Source organism: Protopterus annectens, chromosome 8.part0 (assembly GCF_019279795.1).
Source record: "Protopterus annectens isolate FY-2018-M chromosome 8.part0, PAN1.0, whole genome shotgun sequence".
Classification (NCBI taxonomy): Eukaryota; Metazoa; Chordata; order Ceratodontiformes; family Protopteridae; genus Protopterus; species Protopterus annectens.
In genome coordinates this window covers 863,459,021-863,485,306 of record NC_056741.1, presented here as the reverse complement: position 1 = coordinate 863,485,306, position 26,286 = coordinate 863,459,021, and the positions used below count along the sequence as shown (strand labels likewise).

Below are 26,286 nucleotides of genomic sequence, written 5' to 3'. Positions count from 1 at the left end.
GTAGACAGCCTGATTGGAAAGTGTGAGATTTATTTATTTTATTTTTATTTTATTTTACATTTGTTGACCGGGCTAGTCCAGCTGGATATATGTCCATTTTCAGTGGAGGCCCGGGGAGAAAAGCTCCAACGTAATTTACAAATAATTCACAGTAACAGTCATTACAAGGTAAAAATTCTTAATACATTGAGACAGAACATAAAATCCTTGCAGAGAGACATAGTCAAAACAGAGTTTAATAGACATTTTCTATACTAATAATATTTTTTTTTTTTTTTTTTTTTTTATATATATATCTATAGTATGTTATGTGAGGAGGAATTTAGGAGGGAAGGAAAAGAAAGGTTAGTCTAGGTTGTTACAGGAACAAAGCCAGTGCTTATTAAGATGTATTTTCAGCTGTTTTTTAAAGAGTGGAAGACTAGACAAAGATGAGATATCAGATGGTAGTTTGTTCCACATTTTTCCAACAGAGTTAGAAAAAAGGCTATCACCTGCAGAGTTATTGGGTATGGTAGTATTAACCAGTAGTTTGTTTGAAGAGCGTAGCTGTTTCAAGTTATTATAAGGTGTAATGAGGTTGGAGAGAATTGGTGTTTTAGAAGGCTGATAAAGAATTTTGTGAGCAGTTAAGAGCTGTTGATAAGACAGCCTGTTAGGAAGTTCAAGCCAGCCTAGTTGTTTTAGGTTATGACAGTGATGGGTTCTGACGAGGGATCCTGTGGCAAATCGAGCAATATTATGGTAGGATGTGGCTAGTTTTTTGAGGTTATATTTAGAGAGGTTGGTATAAATAGTGGAAGCATATAGAAGGGTAGAGATAAGGTGAGAACTAGCTAAGGTGATCCGAGCTTCAAGGAGTAAGGAATGGTTTGATTCTATAGAGGGAACCAATCTTTTTGTTTATTACTTTTATTGTGTTGTTTATATGAGAATCAAAATTGAGATTAGTTATTCCTAGTAGTTTTGTAGTAGCATCAGGAGAGATCAGAGTGTTATCAGAGGAAGTAATAGAGAAGTTAAGAGAGCTTGATTTGTGTGTAGGTGAGAACAATAGCAACTTTGTTTTCTTGGGGTTGAGGAGAAGGCAACAGTCAGAGAACCAGTGTTCAACAGTGGAAAAAGCTTTTTTAAGTGACAGGAGTTCAGTCTGAGAGGAAGCAGTGCAGATTATAGTGGAATCGTCTGCATATTGTATGCAAGTAGTGTTTGGAATAACTGACTGGAGGTCATTAATAAATATAGAAAATAGGAGTGTGCCAAGTATAGACCCTTGAGGTACTCCTAAAGAGATAGGAAGGAGAGTAGATAGTGAGTTTTTCCAAAGTACTGCCTGCTGACGATTTTCTAGGTAAGATGTAAACCAGGATAAGGAAGAGGGATGAATTGAGAGAGATTTTAGTATATGCAGAAGGAGTTTGTGATTTACCATGTCGAAAGCTTTTGATAGATGAGAATGTTTTATTAGTTAGGATACAATGAAGAACAAACTGCTTTTTGGTGGCTTTGTCTACTCTGGTAGCAGATTGCATAACCTGGATAAAGCCGTGCAAGTTATTGTTATTAGTGGTGTTATGGGAGTTGCAGGTGAACCAGTTGACATTAAAGTCACCCATTATTATGGCTTCTTGTGGGAATGTTAAGGATATGTAGTGGAGTATTTCCTGTATTAGAGCAAGGTTATTGCTACGAGGAATACAAGTATCTATGGTGGTGAGGTATTTGTTGGGGTTTATTTCAAGTTTAGTGAATAATATTTCAGTATTGTTGAAAGCTGGGTTTGTTTGGTTCTATGTGTTCTAGTTTGAGATTTGTTTTATAAATTATGGCTACTCCCCTCTACTTTTGTTTATTCTATCCAATCTATGTGTATTATAACCTGGAGACAGAATTACATTGATGTTTATATCAGGTTTCAGCCAGGTTTCTGTTAGGACAGCGATGTTGGGGGAGTACAATGATAAACTGGCATGAAGTTCATGTATCTTATTGAGGACACTCCTCAGGTTCATGTTAATTAGTAGTAGGTCAGATCCTTTAGGAGAGATGTTTATTGCTCTGAGGGGCTGAAGAGCGGGGGGGTTGGATGGTTGTATATCAGTTTTGGGGCCAGGGTTTGGGTGAAGATCACCGCATAGATTTAGATGAATTGTAAAGTTCAGGAGTACTGTGGAGAGTTTTGATAAGAGTTTATTAAACTTGATGGAAGCCTGGGATTTTGAAAAAAGTTGAGTATATTTATGCTAAAAGTATCTAAAGTGAGTGGTGTTATAGAGGTCAGGAGCTATCTCGAAGTTTGGGGGTAATATATGGGGAAGATGAGGGAGTATAGTGGTAGGAGAAGAAAAAGTGATGGATATCTGGTTACAGTATGAAGTTAAATAGTTGGTTAAAATTAGAAGAGTGATGGAGACAGTGTGTAGGGATTCAATGTTTAAATTGTTGATATAGTGGAAAGACTTCATAAGTATAAGGTAGGAGTGAGTTAAGATAGTGTTTACATTGGTAGGTTGGGTGAGAAGTAGTAACTATTTTGGGTAAAGAACAGAATAAGGAGTAATTTGCATGATGAGTTGGTGAGGGAACCTACAAATTCACTTATATATGGGTGTGAGTTAATAGGAGGGGTGTTATGATTGGGTGATGGTAACTGGTGGGAGTGGTTAGTTGGAGATAGATTTAGGTGCACTGAGGGTGTGTGGGAATTGGGGATAGGGTAGGGGAGCAGAGTGAGCCAAGCAAAAGGAGCCAAAACCTGGCCACCGAAATGCTGCAGAAATGATCAGTGAGTGTGAGTCACCACAGGTCAGTGCCAAAGTACCAGATTTACAAGCACAATAATGGTCTAAGGTGTAATTAGAGATTTTTTTAAATAGTTAATGTAATGCCAGCCCACAATAAATAAACCAGATCTACAAGCACAACACTGGTCCAGCTAATTAAGGTGTAACTGGCAGTGTTTTGCTTTTTAAGTAATTTATTAATGCAATGTCAGTCCACACTTAAGTGAGGAAGCAGACTGCCGTTATCGAAGACATTGTTTGGGGCTAACAGACTGTAAAGAAAACCTTCCCGTTAGGAACAAATAATTCTAAGAGCTGGAGGCTAATTAAATAAACAGACTATAACAGGCTTGAAGGGACAAGGAGCATACCAAAGTTTAGTGGAGGGAGGGGACCCTAGCGATACCGCCCTGGCTAGTGTGCATGTCACAACAGAATAAACCCAGTAAAATAAAGTTAACTTGGCAGCAGAATTCCAGAAGAAAGAATGTACTTTGCAGTACAGAGTGCTCTTTCCAGAGGTAGGTTCGTAGCATTGTAGAGCGATAATGAGTAGGGTGTCCACATTAGAGTGCTGGTGATTGAGATGGCTCTTGGATCGCAGTTAAAAAAAAAAACAAAAGAGACAAATAAAAACAGTAGAGATTAGAGTTAATTAGAGGGGATCCTGAGAAAAAAGGGGAAATACCTTCATTAAACTATTGCAGTAAGTTACACTTCAGTGCTGTATAGGAAACAATGTGAACTTCAGGAATAAACTGTAGCAAAGTTTATATATATATATATATATATATATATATATATATATATATATACACACACACACACACACACACACACACACACACACACACACACACACACACACGATCAGCAAGAGTATTACATATAAAACCTGTAAATCTCACATCAACTTGATAACATTACAATGTATAGCTTAACCTCAATAGTCAGTTCAACAGCTGTCAGTAATGCAGGACTTCAGTGATCCTCGCTGCATCTCTAAGCAGTCAGATGCAATGAGCTTAACTACACTAAAGTTAGATTGAGAGCAGTGTTAGACCAACACAAAAAGCAGCCCAAAATCCATTGTTAACCCCATTAACCAATTTAACACAGATATAAAACATATACTGTCACTGGCAGTAGTGGGAAATATAGAACAGTTACCCTTCAGACAACACTGCTACTGGCAGAACTGGCAGATAAAAAGTAATATTATAGCAACACACTAGATAAGGCAAACAGTATTGTTGAAAATAATAATTCTAAATCATCCAGGCAAAGAAGTAAAAACAGATTAGGTTTATAAACTTACGCGGCGAGCATACCGCATGAGGAATGTGTTGGGATCATAGTTTAAAAAAACAGTATTTTAAAAATGGCGCAGCCAGGTAACTCCGATCAATAAATTTTGTCCGGATATTAGGTGGAGGATGGGTGGGTCACAGGTTTGAGCCATGCTCAGATAATAGAGAATCGCGGGAAAATGCAAGTAAACAGGAAATCTGGCCACCAAAATGCTGCAGAAACTATCAGTGAGTGTGAATCACCACACGCCAGTGTCAAACTACTAGATTTACATACACTGTAACAGTCTAACTAACATGTAATTACAGATTTTTTAAAATAATTTATTAATGTAATGTCAGTTCACAATAAATAAACCAGATCTAAAAGCACAATATCGGTCCAGCTAACTAAGGTGTAATTAGAAGTGTTTTGCTTTTTAATTAATTTATTAATGTAATGTCAGTCCACACATAAGTGAGGAAGCAGACTGCAGTTATCTAAGACACTGTTTGGGGCTAACAGACTGTAAAGAAAACTTTACTGTTAGGAACAGATAATTCTAAGAGCGGGAGGCTAATTAAACAGATTATAACAGCCTTGAAGGGACAAGGAGCATATCAAAGTTTAGTGGAGGATGGGAAGAGGGGACCCTAGTGATACCATCCTGGCTAGTGTGCATGCCACTCTTCAGAATAAACCCAGAAAAATAAAGTTAACTTGACAGCAGAATCCCAGGAGAAAGAACGTACTTTGCAGTATAGAGTTCCCTTTCCAGTGGTATAGTTGTACCGTTGTGGAGGTGAATGAGGAGAATGTCCAAATTAGAGTGCTGGTGATTGGGATGGCTCTTGGATCATAATTAAAAAAAAACAAAAGAGATTTGCAGTATAGAGTGCCTTTCCCAGAGGCAGGGTCATAGCGTTGTAGAGGGGCAACAAGAAAGGTGTCCGTTTTAGAGCACTGGTGATTGGGATGGCTCTTGGATTGCAGTTAAAAAACCCAAAAGAAAGTGGCAAGCACACTGTACAAGGTATGTGTTGGGATCGTAGTTTGTAAAAACAGTTTTTAAAAATAGTTAAAATTTGATGTTTTTACTTATAGAATAGCTATTTTAATAAATTAATATGATATAGTTCAATTTGCCATGGATATCAGTTAAAAAAATTGCTAACACAATGTGTGACAGACCCTTTCCTTGTGGAACTTTGAGGAACACAAACTTTTTAAGACCCCAAATAAGGAACGTTCCTCATAATGAGGTGCACTTGACAAGAATGATGACCAGCTTTACCTTAACGAGATCATAGCAGAACTCTGTTTACTGTAAATTTCTGTCCTCATCCCCCCTACCCCAAACAACAGCAGCTTTTGTGGAGCCACTATACACCTCAAGAATGATTAGAGGGCTTCCCAGCTGTAAGTACTGCAGGTTTCTAAAGCGCCTGTGATGTTATTAGTGGAGCGAATACCCACTAGCAGGATTTAACTAAGTCAAGCGCATTATGTCAGTGTTGAAATATTTAATGAAATTATGAAATCTGCTACTTGACAAAAGCACTGTTACTACAACCAGAGTGATGTAAGTTCTTAGAATTCTTCATCGTTAAGAGTTATTATTATTACCTACTCCGGTTTATTAAGTACAAAAGATTGTTGTACTAGCTTTTGTTGGTTTAACCAATTTAACATTTTAAAATAAAAATAGCTTGGTGGGTTGCTATTGCTTAAAATTAGCTATGAAAACGGTATTTATTTAAAGTGTTCCTACAGGCAGCTGCACATATCAACAAGTCCAAAAGCACTTTTGTTTTAGCATTTCAAAATATTTACTCACCTCTATATGCTTAGCTTTAAAAACAATACCGTGAGCTCCCTCCCCAATCCTCCCAAGGATGCTGTACTGCTCCATCGGGCAAGCAAGTAGAACGACAGCAGTCAACTTGACTCACCAACACTATGACTGTGTTCCAAATGAAGAGCACGTCACACATTCGCGGTTAACAGATTTACAAGTGCTTGCACTGAAAATTCTAGCAGATGGAAAAGCGCTACATTAGGCCCCTGAAATAGTTAGCGATGGTTGCCATAGTAACAACTTTCATAGTCACCCCAGCAAGTCTTTGCTCCTGATGAACTGAAAAGCCAAATGACGGAGGTCCACGTTTGGTTGTTTAAGTATTAGCATTACAATGCCCAGAAAGAATCATCATCACCACTACAGTAAAGCTACATCGTTCGCAATTAAGTGCGTTACATTGAAAGAAAATACTTTTTTAACTACCGAAAGACTTTACTTTCTTTTTGGTTTATTTGACGAATGTATGGCTTTCTATCACCACTAGAGGGTGTGTCAAAATTCCCATGTAGGAAGATGTCGCTGTGCCTGTGTTTCATTGGTCAGACTAGTTTGTGTTGTCATTGCTTCGGCGCCGCTTCATAGTTATACAGTGTTAATAGAGGTCTGAATGTTTTTTGCGTGATTGTATAGGTTGGAGAGGTGTTTGCCCTCTAAAGGTATAGGTTTAATAGTAGTTGGAAGATCACGCTTGTTGCTTATCTACTCGTATTACTCTGTGATATAGAACATTTTCTGAAGATCGTGGCATTATGAATATCCGTAATGCAAGGGTAAGAACGAAGCTGGCCTATCGAGAACATGCAATAGCGTCCGTTCCAGCATGGCGGACTCTATCAATTTTGTACGGTGGGGAGTTCCACTTGTCAACAGTTTTAATAAAAAAAATCTACTCTGTTTCTTAAGCCAAGAATCGAGGATAAGACTTCATAAGAACTGACAGTTTTAAAGTCTTGATGTTATTCATTCTGAAAGTTAATGCTGTAAGCGTTGCGTTAGCTTTGATTTTCTTCGGTGTGGAAATCTAATGTTTGACATTATTCACTGATTTTAATTTTCAGTGAAATACCGGAAAATTACTGATTTTGTATTGAGGCACAGCGAAGGCGTTATGTAAAATTGTAGACATTCTGAAAAATTGGGTCTGTAAGAATATTATGTAGTGACCTGTTAAGTTCGCAAATACATACAAGGCAATCGGTTCTGTAGATTATATGATATTTAGCTCTCGTACCTGTTACTTGGTCTTAGGAATGCGGTTATGTACCCCTTGTAGGTTGTTGTTGGAGAGTACTTTGATGTGGTATGGAGGTTTGTCCTCAGGTTGGAATATTTTGAGAGATTTATTATGCTACTAGATATTTTTGTGGTTTGTCGATTTACGACCCTAGCCCGTGTATTGGTGGCGGTGCTTGTTTAGCAAACATATATGAGGTCACGCGGCACCGGGATCACAGGATCCTACTAAGGCGTTGATCAGAGAAATCCTTTGTAGCCTGGCCTCGGTCCTGTTTTATCAATACCGTACAGCACAGAGTAATTCCATCCGCTTTTAATAAGGGTTTGAGGGGTCCAGAGTATAGCTCAGGCCACCCCTATTGTGCCTTTTTTTAGGTAGTATCAAAATAACCAATTTACCAACGTAACAAATTTTTTGTCTAGATAAACACAAGGCACTGCTGCTTAATGCTTAACAAAAAAACTTGCACTCCTCATCGTGGAAGATGCTGATGTCTGCAGTCTGAGCCACAGAAAGCACCCTAACCATGGAGGGCCACAACACCTTCCATACGTTCAGACCACAAACTAAGTGTGAAAGAACTCGAGGAGGAGTATCCATAGTCGTTTTGGACAAGTACACCTCGAGACTGGTCACACAATAGGATTGTCTCAAGCTGCTCCATGTCCAATTAATTGGAGGCAAAAATATCTCTCTTGCATCTTAGCCAGCTAGAGGACCCCACCATGACCCAGGAGAAGCATACAGCTTACCTGGACTTAACTGGAGTCACTTGCCATACAGCCCAACACCTTATTTGTGTGAGAGTTTAATTATCATACCAACAACTGGGAAACCTGCATAACCGCAAATGTGCTGGCTCGGAGGTTCTTGGACTTTGTCAAAGCAAATTTTCTGGAACAGCTAGTCTGCACTCTCACAAGGGATTCAGATGTCCTGGACATAGTACTCACTAACATGGGAGAGCATTGTACCCACCTCCTTGTGATGTCCGCGCTGGTAAGATTAGACCATAAATCAGTCTTGTTCTGTGTAATTATAAGGCCAGATACCCCATCAAGCTCCAACCCTTAAGAATTTTTCTAAGACAAATTGCCTCCTACTGAGCAATGGTATAAAGTTTCAATGCTTCCTCAAACGCAGATACCACTGACTTCTATGCAGAAGTGTACACCACTGCCCTGTATAACTGCTTAAGCAGTTGTATAGAATCGGCTGTACCAAACAGGATTAAAACCAGGTCTTGCTAAAAACACGGGCCATCCTGGTGGACCCCTAGTATAAATGGGCTATACAACAAGAGACAGAAACTAATGTCCAAGAACGAGAGAACTGGCTCAGCAAAGGAAGATATCCCTCAATTAGAGATCTTGTCAAGTTCTCCAAAGCTAATTACGAAGCAAAAATAGCCTCCCTAGCAAAGGATATTTAACTACATCCAAAATCTAAAAAGGGAAAAACCCAGCTATGCACTGAGCTTGGTTGTCAGTGGCACAGCCCATACCTAACTGGAAGTAATAACTGACAGATTTGGAGCAAACGTCACCCTCAATGTTCCCACTGGTCATGCCCCAAAGTATACTTGCCACCATCCCTTGGTCAGTTATTTCAAGACAGCAAGTCATCACTATGCTCTTCAAGGCCAAAACCATGGCATCCGTAGGACCAGACAACACCCCAGGTTGCCTTTTAAGCAGCTTAAAACATGACCTAGCTGACTCACCTGGATCCCTTTTTAACCACAGTCATGTTCTGATGGAATGGAGGACAGCAATAGTAATACCCCTGCATAAAGAGGGACCATCAACTGACCCTGGGAATTGGACTCAGAAGCGTGATTAGTCTTATCTGTAAGGTAGTGGAAAGAATTATTATGGACCTCCTCAACAAGGACAAGGGGTAGGGTAATCGGGTAATCTCCAAACTCTGGACCCAACCCAGTTTGGATTAATTGAGGATAGATCATGCCGGTTGACTTGTTCGAGAAAGTCGCAAAGGCACTGGACTAGGGAAAGAATGTGCATGCTGCCTACCTTAACCTAGCCATGACATTGACAGAATCCTCCACTTGGGTATTGAAGAGCAGCTCTCCCTATTGGAGAAATTAAACCCTACATCATCATATGGGTAGCCAGTTGGCTCACTGACAGGACACATACTGTCAAAGTGAGTGACTTCACCTCTAGCAAAAGACCATCCACCAGTGGTGTACCATAGGGGTCTGTTCTGGGCCCTTTACTGTTCTGAATTTATTTCTCAGAAGTCTGGACAAATATGGTCAGCCAGTAGCCGGCCAAGTTCAGTGACTATTTCAAATTGGAAACAATAGAGTCCCCCAACGATGTTAAAGGGACAGTCCCGGAGATTTTTTTGTTTTGATTCTAGTCTTTGGTTACATTTTTGTTCTGGGTGTCTGAGCATGTTCCACCTTTGGCTGAGGGGGGTTGCAGAGGGGTGCTTATCCTGTATCTCAAATTGCAGTTTTACTCGCAACAGGGCTTACTGGGTCATTCGTTAGTTTCACCTGTGCTTTTTATCCTCAGAGAAAAGTAGCCTTTCAGGAATTTTGTGAGCTGCCTTATTACTACCTTGCAGGAAAGCGTATGAGCAATGTAAAACTAAAACATAGTAAATGGAGTTTATTTTGTGCAGATTTTTGAATGCTAACGAAGTGCTATGTTGTTATACATGACTGCCACTTGCTCTGTAGACAGCATCAGAATGATGCAAGTTTCAAACGGTAGTAGAAATGAGTTTTCTTCTTTTCACGTTTCATTTCTGAATACTGTCAAGTGTAATGGTTTTCTGATCTGCTGTAAAAATGTGATGCAAGCAATAGATATTAATCTAGTCCAAAATTTACTGTCACAGTGAGTGTTGTACAGATTGGCAGCTGTGGTAGTTGCACATAGTTAGTTTGAGATTGCTTTACTATGGAGTAAGGGGATATGTCAAGATACTAAGATTTAGGATGAATTCAGTAAACTGTGTTTGACTATTGCTCGCAGTACACTATGCAGAATAAAGGAATTAGACCTGCACAGTTAAGCTTTTTCACAAAACTGATGACAGTCTTGCCTAACCACCCCACCACAGACCCACACACAAATGTAATAACCTTATTGTTTCCTAGTGATCAGGGACCGAAAGCTGTGACAGGAACTGCATATAACTGTGTTCACCAGAGATCATGCAAACAGAGCTGCATAAAGTAAATTGATCCCAGGAGTGGGGTTGATGAAGTAAGTGGATGGTGAGAACTGTGAGGTATCCAGACAAGTTTCTTTGAGTCTGAATTTCAGACTCTGGGGTTGTTCCTTTTAATACCCTGCAGAAAGGGTTAACACGGACAAATGACTGGTGCCACAACTGTGGGTTAAAGCTACGAAAGTGCAAAAAATGCATTGTTATTCCCTTTGGGAAAGCTGACATCCTGCTAATTATATTACAGACAGCACTCCCTTAAGTGTAGATCCAGTGGTATGTAATCTGGTACTTAGGTTGGCTTAATGGTCAAGATAGTTGCTTTTACAAACACAAGATGCAGGGTTTGAACAGACAGCACTCCCTTAAGTGTAGATCCAGTGGTACGTGATCTGGTACTTAGGTTGGCTTAATGGTCAAGATAGTTGCTTTTACAAACACAAGATGCAGGGTTTGATTCTCACGTAGGGTAATTGGCTAAGCTTAAAATGGCCTGCAAGGGCAGTTAGTGTAGTACTAATCTAGGAGTGTGATTCAGGTTGAAAGCACTCTGAACTTCGACCACCACATATCCACAGTGGTAAGGAAATCCTATGTGGCCCATGTTATACGTAAAGCCATCACATCTAGTTCTGAGGATGTTAAATCCCATTAGTCAGCTTTCATCAGACCAGTAATTGAGTACAGTGTACTCCCTTTTGCATGTACCTTACCAGGCACCTGCAACAGCTGGAGACATAAGTAGTGTAGGGCACACAAGTCCTATGTGGAAAGACTGAAAGCCCTGTCACTGTATTCTGTCTCCTCCAGGCTGCTGAGGGATGACCTGTGCCGGTCTTAAAAGGGCAGCGTCTTACCAGGCCTTATTGGAAATGCTACATATTAGTAAGTCAAACTGCATGACTGTCACTTGCTCCAGGGATCTTAATGAAGTCTCTAACATGAACAAATCAAGCTGGGGAGATAGATGCATCTCCCAGAGACTGCCACTTCCCTAGAACAAGCTTCCACCTCATGTGAAATAGAGCCCCTCCCTGACCCTCTTCAAAATGCAACCTAGATCAGTGGATGGGTGACTGTAAATTCACTCCTGGATGTGGCACTTCTCTCATGGACAGAGGCATTCACTCCTGGGTGTGGCACTTCTCTCATGGACAGAGGCATTAGGTATTAAGTGCCATGCAGTCAGTATCAATTGCCATACACTCTTAGGTCTGTGAACTTCACTCGTATAACCAGTGGCAACTCTGAGTAAATATGGCCAGGCTTGTTAAGACTTTACTTTCATCCAGGTTGCATTTGAATGGGGTGGAGAGCTACTTTGTTATACATTTAACTGAAGTCTGTTCTGTTAAAGGGGGACTCTTTTTAAAAGAGAGAGAGAGCTTTCACAGGTGAATGCTAGGCTAATTGCACTGAAGGACTATTTTAAGCCTACTCAATAACCCAAAGTCAAAATCAAATCTTGTGTTTATGAACCAAATACTTTAACCATTATGCCAAAACACCCCCTACCCCACCCAAGATAGCCTCATTCCTGGAACATCCCACCCTCTCTCACCAGCAGGCCCTCTCACCAGCAGGCCCTGTTTGCTATGGGTAAAGTTTAGTTTATTTTAGCAGGTGTTTGTTTTGTAGATATGTTGGAGATCGTACTGGACTGGTTCCTTCAAGGGTTTTGTTGGTGAGGTAAGACTCCTCTTCCCTTCAGAGTGTGTAAGAAACGGAGGAGAGACTGTGCTTTAAGGTAATCCATTTGGCACATGGAAGACATGCCTTGGAAACTCTGGTCTTTTGATGTATATTTGTCTAAACATATGACTCTGAAATGGCATCCCCTTTTATGGGAGTGATATGGCTGGAATAGAGAGGGGCATAGAGATTACAACTTTGCCAAGGTTGTATCTCTCTAAGAAGAGCTTCTTGTTGGATAAAAGGAGTTCCTGATAACAATAGATTGGCAGTGAGCTATCCTTTGATCATCATGTGACATGTCCTTAATTGTCATTTTTCAAATAGGTGTTATTTGTGTAGTAGGTGCATAAATGTCCATGTTTGTTAAAGGACACACTACTACATTTCTTGGCAACTTTCAAAAAAACAGTCTTTAGGGGCTAATCCAAGGCAAATCTAAACTAGCTAACAGATGACTTGATGAAATGTAAGCACCTTCTCTCCTTAATAATTCCATCTTGCACGCTGTTGCATTGTGGATAGTTTCTGTGCCCACTTTAAAGCATGCAGTGAGGTGTCTGTCCCCATAAGGCACAAGTACAATGCCATGAGTAAGCCTCTGTGGTTGAATCCTAGAATAAACACTATATAACTGGAGGAGGAATTTTCTTGTTGAACATCTCCTCTAGATAAGAGTTCAAAGATCAAAGAATTCTGAAACAAAATAGCCTTCAACAGAAGTATAAATTTGAGGGTTGCTGCATTTGCTAAGGGGAACCATGAAACTGCCTTCTGCTTTGAGGTAATGCTCAGAGCTAATGCATAACATTTCATTTTCTGAAGATCTATAGATGAATTTGTTGCAGTTGCCTGACTTGACTACCCTGTTTCTCCTAACTCTCCCCAACCTATTAGCACACCTAAATCACTCCCTTTGATCACCTCTTTGCATGTCCTGAATGTTGTCTCCATGGCTCCTAGTAATGTGCCGGACTGCCGTCTTTTCAGCACCACACACTGTCTGGGCTCACTGTTGAGCCTATTCAGCATCAGCCTCGTCACTGAATTCATGCCACAGGAGTGAATGTAGTTATTTTGCCCCATGAGTGGGGACACACTAGTGGGCCTATAGACAGTGCAGTTGTGTAAAATCTTACCATAACTGTAGATATCCTTGCCTTTACTGCTGCAGTAGTCTTAACAGATGGGATTCCCTACCGTGGAAGCTTGAACATTGCCTAGTCTACGAAAGACTATTTGTTGCTTTTTAAAAGGAATGCTGAATGTCATCCATTGCTCCTTGCGTAGTGTAGAGCATAAAGGTGATATTCAGGCCTACCATAATCAGAACTGAATGCCCCAGTAGGAACACAGCCCAAGAAACGAGAGGTAACCTGTACATCCAGGAAGGCAAAAGATTAGAGAGGAGGAGGAAGGGAGTGAATATTGCAGCAATAAAGACACTGTTATGGTAAGATTTTTACACAAGTGTCATGTCCTTACATTCACTGCTGCAGTATTCTTATCAGATGGGAGAGTGGCAAAGCTCAAGAGGAAACTTGGGAGGGGAAAGATGGAAGATCCCCCTAAAAAGCTATGAAGGATAGCCCTAACAACATCTGCTCTAGCTCTAGAAATACCATCCAACTTGTAATGCTTGGTAAAGGTATGCATAAAAGTCCAGGTAGCTGCCTCGAGAATAGAATTGGTATCTAAGCCCTTGGGGGGGGGGGGCACACACCCAAAGAAGCCACAGCTCTAGTAGAATGAGCTTTAACTGGAGAAGGAAGGCTCTTGCCATGAAAGGTGTAACAAAAGTAAATAGCCTTAGAAGTCCAAGAAGAAATAGTCTGCTTGGATACAGCAAGTCCCAAAAATCTAGAATGAAAAGAAACCAGTAGTCTTATCCATATAAACCCTGAGTTGCCTCTGCATATCCAAAGTATGCAGCACCATCTTGTTGTCAGATTGCGGGCAGGGAAAGAAAATAGGCAGATTAATAGACTAATTCATTTATAGCTCATTAACCACCTTTGGCATAAAAGAAGGGTTAGTGCACAAGGGATATCCTGTCCTTGTAAAAGACCAAAAAAGGAAAGAAAAGATGTTTTACCCTTTGAGGCTGGAAAATCAGAAAATTGACAGTCCTGAGAAAGAACTAACACATACCTATACATATGGGTCTGTTAATTAATAGTCCTAAAAGCTAGGGTAGCAGAAGTGTAAACTGTCTTACCCAACCTTTCCATAGTTCTATCCTTGTTCGAAGGTAATAACTTGGGCGAAGGAAGCAAAACTGCAGCAGGGCATTTTATATAGGAAAGAACAATCCTCAGGCACCTTATAAAACCTGTCAGGCTTCTTGGGAGCAGGGGACAGATAATCGGGTGCATGAGAGGCTGGAAAAAGGAACCAGCAAAGCAGCCAAAACAGGAGGAATAGCCACAGGTTTATGGGAGTCCAACTGCAGCAGCTCATAATATTCTCTTATGGATATTGGAGAATTGAGCACAATCCCACTTAAATCAATCATCCTAGAGAGTGTGTCCCCAAAGGAAAGGAACATCTGGACTAGTAGTCCTTCTCCTCTGACCTATAGTCTGAAGGAATTTGAGTAGAATAACTGGGGGGGGGGGGGGTTCATTATACAAATCTTACTCGTCCTCGGAAGAATCATCTTCTCTAAGTCTTTTTTTAAGGGGAGTAGAGGACCAAGAAGGAACAGGAGCCAAAACCCTTTGAGGAGGCTTTAAGAACATTTAAAGCAGCAAATAGCCCCCGAGTGCAGGCTGCCACTAAGTTTGTGAATCCCTAGGAGCAGAAGACACATTCCTTCTTTAAGGGAATGTCCCTTGCAGAAAGTTGAGAAAGCTCAGACCCAGGACAGCAGTCAAGAACCTTAATAGGAACTTCTCCCAACCAAAAACTGAGTAACTCCCCTACGCCCCACAGAAAAACACTATCAGGGAAATCTGATAGCACAGCTGGGCAAGCCTCTGGGTTTGTAACAACCTTGGGAGAAACACCTGGCAGAGGCTGGACAATGGAAGATTTCAGTCATACCTTTTTCACCTTTCCTCAGGGCAGGACATTCCTTCCATTGTATCTTTAGTGAGAAGCTTAAGACGCTGGTTCTCAAGATACAAAGAAAGAGAAGAAAGTCTACTGCAAAGGGTTTTCGGAACAAACGCTTGACAAATAGAATAAGACATGTGGTCTTGAGAAGCTCCTAGACAAAATACCCTTATCGTGGCAGTCTTTGAGGAATCTGTCTCCTACATTGGCACTTGCCCATCTTAGAATACATTAAGCCCAAGGAGCACAAAAAAGTAAGAAAAAACAAAATCCCCAATAGGGTACTTATCTGCAACTGCAGTAGAAGTCTGCAGACGGGCATTCAGCTGGCAGAAAATGGATGCAGGCAAACTGACTGATGGTAAAAAGACATGTTCAGACTGGCAGTAAAGAAGTTCTGATTATGGTAGGCCTGACTATCACCTTTATGCCCCAAGTTACGCAAGGAGCATTTGGGTGAAATTTTGTGTACCTTTTTAAAGCAACCAGTAGTCTTTTGTAGACTGGATGGACATTCAAGCTTCCATAGCAGGGAATCCCTTCTGTTAAGAATACTGCAGCAGTGAATGTAAGGAAATCTATAAGCTTTGCTAGCCATATCTGCAAAACAGTGGAACACATTGTAATGGAACTTGTAAAACAACTTCTAGAGAGTCTACAAGCCCTGGACCCCAGCCAGTTTTGGATTGTTGAAGGCAGGTACTGTCAAAGTCTTCTAAACCTGGTGGGTTTCTTTGAACATGTCGCTAATGTATTAGATTTCTGAAAATAGGTTCATGCTGCCTGTGCTTGGCCCAAGGCCACATTTCAGCATCATCAACAAGTTAATTAGACTAAATGTAAACTTGCATGTCGTCTATTGACTGATTTAGCCCATTTGCTATCCAATCTGTTGATGTGGGAGGCACACTCTGGACAGAGTAGTTACCAGCAGTGTTCTCCAAGGATGATCCTACAACCACTTCTCTCTAGTATTTACTTTCTGATGTCAAGGCTGACACCAAGGGCTTGGAGATGGCCAAGTCTGTAAACTTGTCATCAATTCCTCATCTGACTTGGAGACCCTTCAGGAAGGTTTAATGTGCACCAGTTAGTGGTGGTTTGGATTATGGCTTAAAAGTAAGTACCAATAAATGTAGCCTTTTATCCTTGGGTAAAACTGGACTTTGATGCACCTACCGTATAGGTGACACCCCTCTGAAAGTTGATTCAGACAGTGGAGATTTGGGCATGTTCATTGACATCCAACTGTCCTTTTCCTAACAGCAGTTGATGCACAATAATGAAGTCCATTCACCATGCAAGTCTGATCACCAAGGGTATTTCTTCAGATTCAAGGACGTTATCATTCTCTTCTCTTCTCTTGTGTCAATAATAGTGTAGTGGTCCTATTGGTATGTACCTGACTAAGCATATGACTCCGCTTAAGAGTCTTTGTAATTTGACTTGGGAATATGGACACCGCAGCCAACAGCATAGTTATTTTCGGAGGTGGTTCTGAACAAGTAGTAAGCACTGAAACACAGCGCTTGGGGGAGCGTGCTTTTGCTACATTGAAATCCTATTTCAGTTGACTGTGTAGTTGTCCTATATATGTTCAAATATGAGAGAGGCTTGTAACAAATGCAACTTCTTATTCAAGCATCTAGCTATCTAGCTTTGAGCAGTGCTGATTTTTATATAATTTTGCTGTTGTTTGACAATTGGTAGTTTGAGGAGACTGACTTTGTCTAAAACAGTGCCCAGATTGAAGAGGGGTGAAAAAAGTTTGGACCAGTATAATAAAACTGAGGCGAGAGGTGCAGACTATCCCTAGCAGAGCAGGTGAGGCTGTTAGTCATATTGTACTAGGCTGATATGTATTGGAACCCCTTGGAATGATACCAATAACTAAGCCTATACTTAATCAGTTGTCCTTTGTTTGTATTGACCTCATTCTTGATAAAAGTAGGCGGTTGATCTGTTCTAACATCCTACAGTCTTCAGATGCATATTTTAAGAGGGCTGTCTTGTGATCCAAGGAGCTGTCTTGTGTTCAGTTTCATGTGCAGAGTGACAGTTGTATATGTACTTTTGGGTGAAGGGATTTGAGGCTTCCAGTGACATGGCAGATCCTGGCACCTGAAAGACTGCTTGCTTTTTGCCCTTTGTCAGCTCAGCTTGGTGAGAGATGGATCTCTGTGCCTCGGAGTCACTTATGAGGACATTACCAGGTATGTCTGCTCAGACTTGTTGCCTGGCTTAGTGACTTTTCTCTTCACTGTCTTTCAATTGATGCTTTGTGCTTGTGTGTTACTGAGTATTATATTTACCCAGCCTACTTCTTGGATGCTTTTGATTTTGGAAGGGCTTTTCAAGTACCTTGTAAGATGGCTTATATGCTGACTTAAAACTAGATGGACATGGTGTTTTTGCAGTACATGTCAGTACTGGCAAATCTGAGTACTGCCAGTAAGTTTAGATGATAGGCTGGTCTGTAGTGTTATGCATTCTGCTCTTGTTTGGGCAGCTGAATTCTGTTTAAAAAAAGGCAGATGTCCTGAGATTTTGGGGCAAAAAGAATTTCCTAAGATTTGTGGTGGTGTGTCTGAAATGTTTGTGAAAGAACAAAAGCAAATTCTACAACACTGAGGTCTGTGTTGGATTTAAAAAAAAAAAAAAAAAAGTGAAGATTAGCCCATTACCCTGGATGTGGGTATGGTTTGCTCTTCAGATTTTTGTTTCCGCGAAAATTGCCCACTCTTGGTGCAGTCAAAATTGGCAACCCTGCGTAAATGCTGAAGAGTGACTTGACAGGCACAGTTTTATTTGCACATGTAGAGAACTGACATTTTGAGGATGAGTTCTCTTGCACAGGTGGAAAGTTGCAGTGCAGGTGGTGCTGGTGGTAGTAGTATGTTATTAGTTACAGTGGTAGCTGTAGCAGCAACTGATTTAAATGCAGTGTAATGGCACAGTTGCTGCAACAGCGGAGGGTTATATCACAGTGAATCAGGAACGCCGAATGACAAGTATAACAAACTGTTATAATCACAGTGAATCAGCAGTAGCAGTTTACAAATAAAGTATAGTAATGGCAGTTATCTGTAGCAATACAGTATAGTAATGGCAGTTATCTGCAGCTGGGCTATCTGAGCCAGATACAAGTGAAATTACAATGCATTCAAGGTAATTTAATGTCTAGTGGGCTGGGTAGAGGTCAGTGTGTAAGAGACAGAGTAAAGTGAGCACTTAGTTTGCATACTGCTTAGTGAATGGCTCCCCATTTCCTGCAAGGTTTTGTCCAGTTGTGCCCCCTTACACTCCCTAACTAATGTAGCCTGTATGTGAGGGGTGTCTATGTGGGGAGGGGGAGTCTGATTATCTTGATTCTTCAGACAGTGTAATTATCCCTTAGCCATGACATGTAACCATTACTGTAAGGTAAGACCTTTAGGCATTCTGTGTAGCTTTGTGAACTGTTTGTGAGGAAACTTTTTTTTCCCCCTCTAGTGTGCCTGGATAGACTTTCCAAAATGGCATTATACAGGGGATATAAAAAGTGTACACACCTCTGTTAAAATGCCAGGTGTTCGTGATATAAAAAAACGAGATCACAATAAATCATTTCAAAAATATTCCCACCTTTAATGTGACCTATAATCTGTACAATTCAATTGAAAAACAAATCTGTTAGGGGGGGTGATATATAAAAAAATAAATGTACTTTGTTGAAGCACAGCAATCTGTTTCATTTTAGGCTTAGTCATTTCTTGCCCCTATTTTTGAATTTTAATTGTGTTGGTTGGTTGTTTTTGTCTTCTTGCTGGTTTTTGACTGTGGTTTGACCCCTGGTTAATGATTCCGGTTGCAGTTTGGCTTTGGTGCTTGGTCTGTTTAGTCCCTCATGTCTAACTAACAAACTGCTGACCTGTAAACTGGAACTAAAGAAGCACGAAGGCACGAAAAGTCACGGGTAATCCAACAAACTTTATTCTGAAGCGCTTTTTGTCCTGCTCACTGGCAGGACTTCATCATATAAAAGATACTATCAAACTACATGGTTAAATAGTGGATGGGCATTACAGTCAAGTCAGGCATCAATTAGCTGCCTTAAGTATTCTCTGTTACACACCTGTATTTGCTGTAGTATGTGTGAAACAACCACCTTTGTAAAAAGTAATAAGTAATAAATCCTGAAGAATAAAAAGTCAACAATGATGAGTCATTACAATAAAAAAGTTACAATAAGACAGTACAATAAATTGCCACACTCCTATATCAACTAAGTAGGGAAATGGGTAGGATTAATAATTAAATAAATAAAAAGGTCCTACACCTTCAGTTTTAATTGTCCCAATAATAATTTCCCTCCTTTTACTATTAAAAACATGGATGTTAGAAGCTACATTGAAACATATGAAATGAATGTGGACAAGGACTTATTCAGATATTGTAATTGACCCACCCTTAGCTGAATTATTGGCTAAGGGGAACGCTTTTGTTCCCTCTAGAAGGGCAGATTTGGCAAAAGTTCTAATTGAGCTGAAACTGTATGTCAGCAAGTTAAACTTGCCAATATTATTTAATGACAATAACATCTTACAGAGGAGTGTCTTACATACATCTAGCACATTTTGTCCTCCCCTTCATCCAACTTTACAGTTATTTGAGAAAATCTGTGAAATTAGATCTATACAATACACTAGGAGTGAGGAATAAAAAGTTTAATTCCTTCCCTAATACTTCTAAGGAACAACGTGATTTATTATATTTAATTCTGCAGGCCCCGGCTATTATCATGTCACCCGATAAGGGTGGCAGTCTGATGGTAATGAATATTGAATGCACTAACAAAATGGAAAAAATAGTCCAACATACCAGCCCATATTACATAATGAACTTAACCAAGCCTGTTCCAAAATTAACTCCCACTTTTATATATGTTCCTGGAAGCTAGGATCTCTTCAGACCTGTTTAAGTATCTCAGCATGCCAGCCCCCAGGACCCCTGTTCTCCTTCGGTATTCCAAAACTTCATAAAAACATAGGGAACCCACCAATGAGACCCCTAGTAGATGCAAGGTCCAGCTTGACATACCCTTGGGCGAAATGGGTAGATGAAACCTTTAAAAAATGTCACCCAAGAACAATACATTTGTAAAGATTCTTGGTCATTTTTAGCCCAGATTAACAACTTGGACTTTAAAGAATCTTTGAATTTTCCAACAGTAGACGTTCAAGACCTTTATTCATTAATTCCACACGTAGAAGGTATTGAATGGATTAGTAGTCTACTGAGGTCAAAAGGAGTCCCTTTAGATGAAGTAAACTTGATTGAGGAGATGTTGGATGTTATTTTAAACATCAATTATATTACATTCAACAGCAAGTATTTTGTTCAGAAAACAGGAGTAGCCGTGGGGTCTCTGTGCAGAGCAAGTTATGTGAAACTTGTTATGGCATCCAGGGAACATGAGTTCATTTTCAACTAGCAGAACATAAAGAAGCAGATTTATTTTTACACACGCTTCCTTGACTATGTTTTCATTATACTTAACGGTGACAGGGATTCTGAAAAACAACTAGTGGAATACTTCAATAGTACAACTAGTTTTTTGTCCTTTACTTGCGTGTTTGACACAGACCAGGTTTCATACCTGGATGTCGACCTTAGTAAGGACTTATAAAAAATTCATATGTAACGAAGATCTGTAGAAAACACACTCTTTCAAATTCTTTCCTTCACTTTAGTAGTTGTCATCCTTGGCATAAGAAAAAGTCCGTTGTTAAAGGACAGTTTGTGAGGGCCGCCCGCATGGTCACACTTGAACCTGACTTTTTGAATGAATGCCACAAATTGAAGGACATGTTCTTCGAGAGAGGTTATCCTGGCGGTCTGATAGATGCCGTTTGTGAGGAAGTTAAAATTAAGAGGCAACAAGGTACATACAGACCAATTCTACGTTTAGCACTTGACAAGACTGAAGTAACCAATTTAAGTTGTCGTAATCTTGAATATACAACTAGTCTGATTACTCCCTTTAGCAGTAACGCGAAGGAGATCAGGTTAATTTTATAAAAAAACTGTGAAGTAATCGGGAGAGATCTTCACATCTCTTAAGTTTGAGAATGGTCCCTGCATTACATATATGAAAGGAACAAACTTGAAGAGCTTGTTTGAAGCCAGAAAACCTACATTAAACTGGAAGTGTGGTATGCATAGATGTCAGATGTGCAATTGTTGTAAATGTATGAGCACAGGCAAAGACGTAGTGATCAGGAACATTGTTTTCAAGACTAATTTAAGGTATACCTGTCAGTTTAAATTGGTAGTTTATGTGGCGCAATGTCAAAGTTGTGCTGCTTTTTATATCGGTAAAACTGATCGTAAGTTGAGAGAACGTGTTTATGAGCACCTTTACAAGATAAATCAAAATTTAAACCGCCTTGGCCCAACATACATCCTTGCATCCCCACCATTCTTTCCTGTTTAGGGCCATCGATTCAGTAACTGATGACTCGCATGGTGGCCCTCTTTCATTGTTGTTGGAACAGCTTGAATTATGTTGGCAACTTAGTACTGGGTCATGTTTCAGCCCAATTTTAAATGAAGTTGTATCATTAGTATGCATTCTCAAATTAAGGAACTTGAGGCGGTAACAATTGCACATCTTGGAAGACAATGAAGCTACATTGCTAACAACTTGGTAATGCATTGAAACATGGCTTAATGCATACACACTATATATATTTATATATATATATATATATATATATATATATATATATATATATATATATATATATATATAATTTTTAATGTTTCAGCGTAGCTTCTAACATCCATGTTTTTAATAGAAAAAGGAGGGAAATTATTATTATTATTATTATTATTATTATTATTATTATTGGAACAATTAAAATTGAAGGTGTAGGACCTTTATTTATTATTAATCCTACCCATTTACCTACTTAGTTGATAATAGTGTGATAATTTATTGTAACATTTTTTATTGTAATGACTTTTCATCATTGTTGACTCTCTCTCTTTATTCTTCAGGATTTATTACTTATTACAAATGTGGTTGTTTCACACACATTATAGCAAATACAGGTGTGTAACTGAGAACAATACTTATTTAAGGCAGCTAATTGATGTGATGAAGTCCTGCCAGTGAGCAGAACGAAAAGCGCTTCAGAATAAAGTTTGTTGGATTACCCGTGACTTTATGTGCCTTTGTGCTTCTTTAGTCCCTCATGTCTGACATACCAGTTAAGAGGTGCTCCTTGTGTGGTCAGAAGATGCCAATTTCCACCTCTATCGTTTTGGGCGCTGACCACCTTGAGGTTGAATGCAGCATTTGTGCCGCATTCAATCCCAGGGCCTTGGTTGAGCGCCATACTTAATTTTTTGAAGGGAATAGCTCTGGGGGTGGCACTGGTCCACCAGTCTTTGACCAAGTGGGGTCCCTCTGACCAAAAGAGAGGCACCCTCCATCTTGGGTCCTCCTCCTCCAAGAAGCCTATGCTGTCTGATCCAAGGACCTTGGATGCAAGATCCCGCGAGTCTACTCCTGGATCCAAGGCCTCCAATTCGAGACCTTTGGATTCAAGGTCTTGGTAGTCTAGTCTACTCCCAGATCTAAGGCCTCTGGATCGAGGCCTTTGCATCTGGCCCAAACTAGACCTGCTATGGGTCTGACCACCTCAGATCTGAGGTGCTCAAGTTCTAAACGCTCCGATCCTCAGTTGCCCTCTGGGACCCGTGTCTGATCCCATCTTGATTTGAGGACTGTCCATCCAGTTCTGGCCTGAAGCAGCATTTTACAGTTCCAAGGCACAGAAGCCGTTCTTCTCAGAGGTATAGGAGGCCCTCTGGGGTCTAGACATGCATCCGAAGCAAGGTAATTTAGCTTCTTCTAGGTCTTCCAGGGGCTTGCTCCCATCTGGTATGGACAGGGTGAGGCCTTTCCTCAAACCTCAGATTGAGTTGGGGCTTCTTGTGCCGCCTGCCCCTACACTTCAGTCTCCTTGTCTGACCCAGGTTGTTTTGGACTTCCAGGACCTGGTGTGCAGTGAGGAGATGATGGGAACTCCTAAAGGCCACTTTGTCTCTACCCTGTCTGAGTCCCTGAACGGTGCTGGTCTTCCTCCCTCTGAGCAGACTGGGTCCTGGACCCAAGCAGCTGCTCCACAGTCCTTGGGAGAGGATTCTGGTCCAGTTTTTCAGACCAGTGTCTGCTCTTCTGTGCTTTGGCTCCTGACAATTTGGGGCTGGTATTATCTGGGGGGTCTTGGGGTGGCATGCTCTGCTTGTGCTTTTTGGGTATTCTTGTCTGATGGGGAGGGGGCATCATCCAGCCCTTTGGCCTTCCGGGTAGCAGAGAGGACCTTCTCCACTGCTAGAGCTGCCTCCCTTGCTCTCCAGGTGTCTTCCCAGCCCCCTCATTTCTGAAACCTGAGCCTTCTCATCCTGTTCCTGGTCGGCCCTCCCGAACCAGCCTTCAAGGGGGAGTAACCCTACTTTTGATTCCTGACTGAGTCTTCCCCTGCACCCCCCCCCCCCCAGAGGATGTGCCATGGAAGAGGATGTGTAAGAGAAGGCACCTAGACTCTCCATTGGAGTCTCTCACAGAAGATGTGGACCTCAATGAAGGGGGCGGATCCCCCAGATCTCTGCCCGAAGATGTCTCATTTGGAGACACCCTAGAGATCCTCATATTGAAGAGTGAATAGTATTCGTCCCCCAGCCCCTGTCCTCTGAGGAGTCCGTATTCCTGAAGGCGTTCGGGATGGGATCATCTACCACCTGGGTTGTCTCCCCTGCTAACTAATTGATGGACCTTATCTCCAGCAGGGCATGCAAGGATCCCAATACTGTGGAGCCATTGTCCAAAGGAGCGGACACATTTAAGTCCACCCACAGATAGACAGTTTTCTCTGAAGCTGTTTCAGCAGTCCTGATGTGTTACCAGACCTGTCCTGCCCTGAAGGCAGTTGGGGGGGTTGTCTCTGCAACCTTTGGTGGGTGTTGAGCATTATTTTCAGGGGCTGTTTTATTCCCTTTTCTCACCCCATCAGAGGGAGTCAGCTCAGCAAGAAGTGCTCAGGTTTCTTCAGGATAGAGACGGACAAGAGGTACCATCAGGACAACGAGGATCTGGAACTTACTATAGCTTCTTTTTAGTGCCAAAGAAAATGTAGTCTTATCAAGAATTGAAAGATGTCCTTCAAGGATGCATCTGCAGTCCTTACAAATGGGTTGTCCTGTCGTCAGGCAGCCCTTCGGTCGGCCGGATTCCAAAGTCTGGGTCTGGCTGGTGCATAGCTGCAGTTCTTTATAAAGGCATCAGCCCATTTTCCTCAGTCTTTCTTGCAAGCAGAAGCTGTTCGGGTCGGTCAGAACCAGAGATTACTACTACCGAATACTACTCGAGGACTTCTACTCTTTCTTGCCTCAGCCGATGTCAGAAAAAGTGAATAACTGTTTAACTTGTGGGAAACAAATACCTCATAAAGATTTCCACTTACTGCTTACCTTGTTTAGGCCCAGATCACGTAGCAGCTTGTCTAGCCTGTGCTTTAACCGGACCGACGCTTAGACGCCGGTCGGAATTTGCAGAGCAGTTTTTCGCTCTGATTTTGCTTATATTATGCCGCCGGTTCCTCCGACTTCACAAATAACCAAAAACGCAGGGAAAAGGACCGACACTCGCGGTCTGCGGTTTCGGCCGAAACCGCGGTTAAGCCAACCACGACGAAACCGAGCAAGCGGTTCTTCCCCATGCCTTCTACCGAGGCCTCTTCTAACCTGGTGGAATCGGCTGAAATCCAACCTGCAGTTCTCAGGAATTATCAGACACTATTCCCCTGGATATTTTCAACCCCTGCACGTGGAGCTGCTAGGCCTCCTGCAGCCATGTCTATTGAGGCCTTTGCCAGGGCTAAAGCTTCAAAAACTGTGCCTGTTAAGCCCCCCTCTCACAGGCCCAGTTCCAGTTCCCATATGCTTTCTTTGGCAGAGTATCTCATTTCTTTAATGGGATCCCAGCCTCATCCAGACAGGACCACTCATCCACCTCCAGAGAAGAGGCCTAGAGCAGAGCCCCCAGAGCCAGTATCCACAGATGATTCCTCTGATGACTCTGAACATACAGACAAGACTCTGATGCTGAAGAGTCCATTCCTTCAGCCTCTCCACCTGAGGAATTTTCCTTTGGGGAAACCTTGCATGCTATGAGGGAACAATTTCAGTGGCAGGGCCAAGATTTCTCAGACTCCAGAAAAAGGCTTAGAACCTCTTTACATTTGCCACAGCATAGGCCTTTAGCTATACCTCCAGTTCTTTCTGTTGTAGATGATGCATTTAATGATGCTTGCACTGCCCCTGATTCATTACCTGGTTCTACAGGGTCCCGGACACTCATCACCATTTATACAAGCTATCTCCCAGGGCATCTGTTAAAAACCCTCCCTCTGAAAGGGAATTCAGGTCCTTAGAGAGATGGGGTAAAAAAGTTTACACTTCTGCTACTCTGTCCGCTAGGGCTTTGAACTGTCAATTTCATATGATTCAATATCAAGAGTTTATGCTAGACCAGTTAACTAAAAAACTGTCCCCTGAAGAATCTTTAGATAAGAAGTATGTCCAGGAAATGGTACATAACATACAGCAGGTTAGTAACCATTCTTTAAAATGTGGCTATGATGCACTGGAGGCTTCCATCAGCCATGACTGGCACAGTTATCAGGAGACATGCATGGTTGAAAGAGCAGGCATTACCAGACCATGTCAAATCAAAGCTTTTAGATGCACCCATGGACAAGGTCAATTTATTTGGTTCTCCTGCACAGCAGGTGCTGAAAAAGATGGAAGAGAAGGCGAAATCTGTACAAACAGTGAAAGATTTCTTACAGATTCAACCTCCAAGGTTTAGCAGGAACTGGCCCTCCAAGAATTGGTCCTTTCCGGACTCCTCTGACACAGAGAGGCAGGAATAGGCATTCAAGAGGCAGAAACCAATCCAGGGGTGCCTACAGGGGACGCCAGTGGCAGGGTAACAACCAGCGAGGCACAGACGCAGCCACCACCACTACAACAACACAATCACAGTGACTTGGCTGTGGCATACCAGGGAACAACTGGAAGCACCCTTAGGCGGAAAGCTAACCTTATTTTCA

The 26,286-nt window shown here is 41.4% G+C and overlaps 2 protein-coding genes across 4 annotated transcripts in view; one reads left to right on the top strand and one right to left on the bottom strand.

The window, feature by feature from the left end:
• CDK20 (cyclin dependent kinase 20) overlaps positions 1 to 6,408 on the bottom strand; it is a 592,070-nt gene extending 585,662 nt beyond the window's left edge. For both annotated transcript variants that reach the window (XM_044080368.1, XM_044080369.1), the window contains exon 1: positions 5,911 to 6,408. In XM_044080368.1, coding sequence (XP_043936303.1) covers positions 5,911 to 5,985 — 75 coding nt within the window. In that variant the 5' untranslated portion in view covers positions 5,986 to 6,408. The remainder of the gene's footprint in view (positions 1 to 5,910) is intronic.
• Positions 6,409 to 6,518: 110 nt separating this feature from the next.
• NAA10 (N-alpha-acetyltransferase 10, NatA catalytic subunit) overlaps positions 6,519 to 26,286 on the top strand; it is a 363,584-nt gene continuing 343,816 nt past the window's right edge. The window contains exon 1 of one of the 2 annotated variants that reach the window (XM_044080371.1): positions 6,519 to 6,704. In XM_044080371.1, coding sequence (XP_043936306.1) covers positions 6,684 to 6,704 — 21 coding nt within the window. In that variant the 5' untranslated portion in view covers positions 6,519 to 6,683. Of the gene's footprint in view, positions 6,705 to 6,872; positions 6,915 to 26,286 lie in introns of those variants that run through there. The other variant, XM_044080370.1, reaches the window with a different exon arrangement.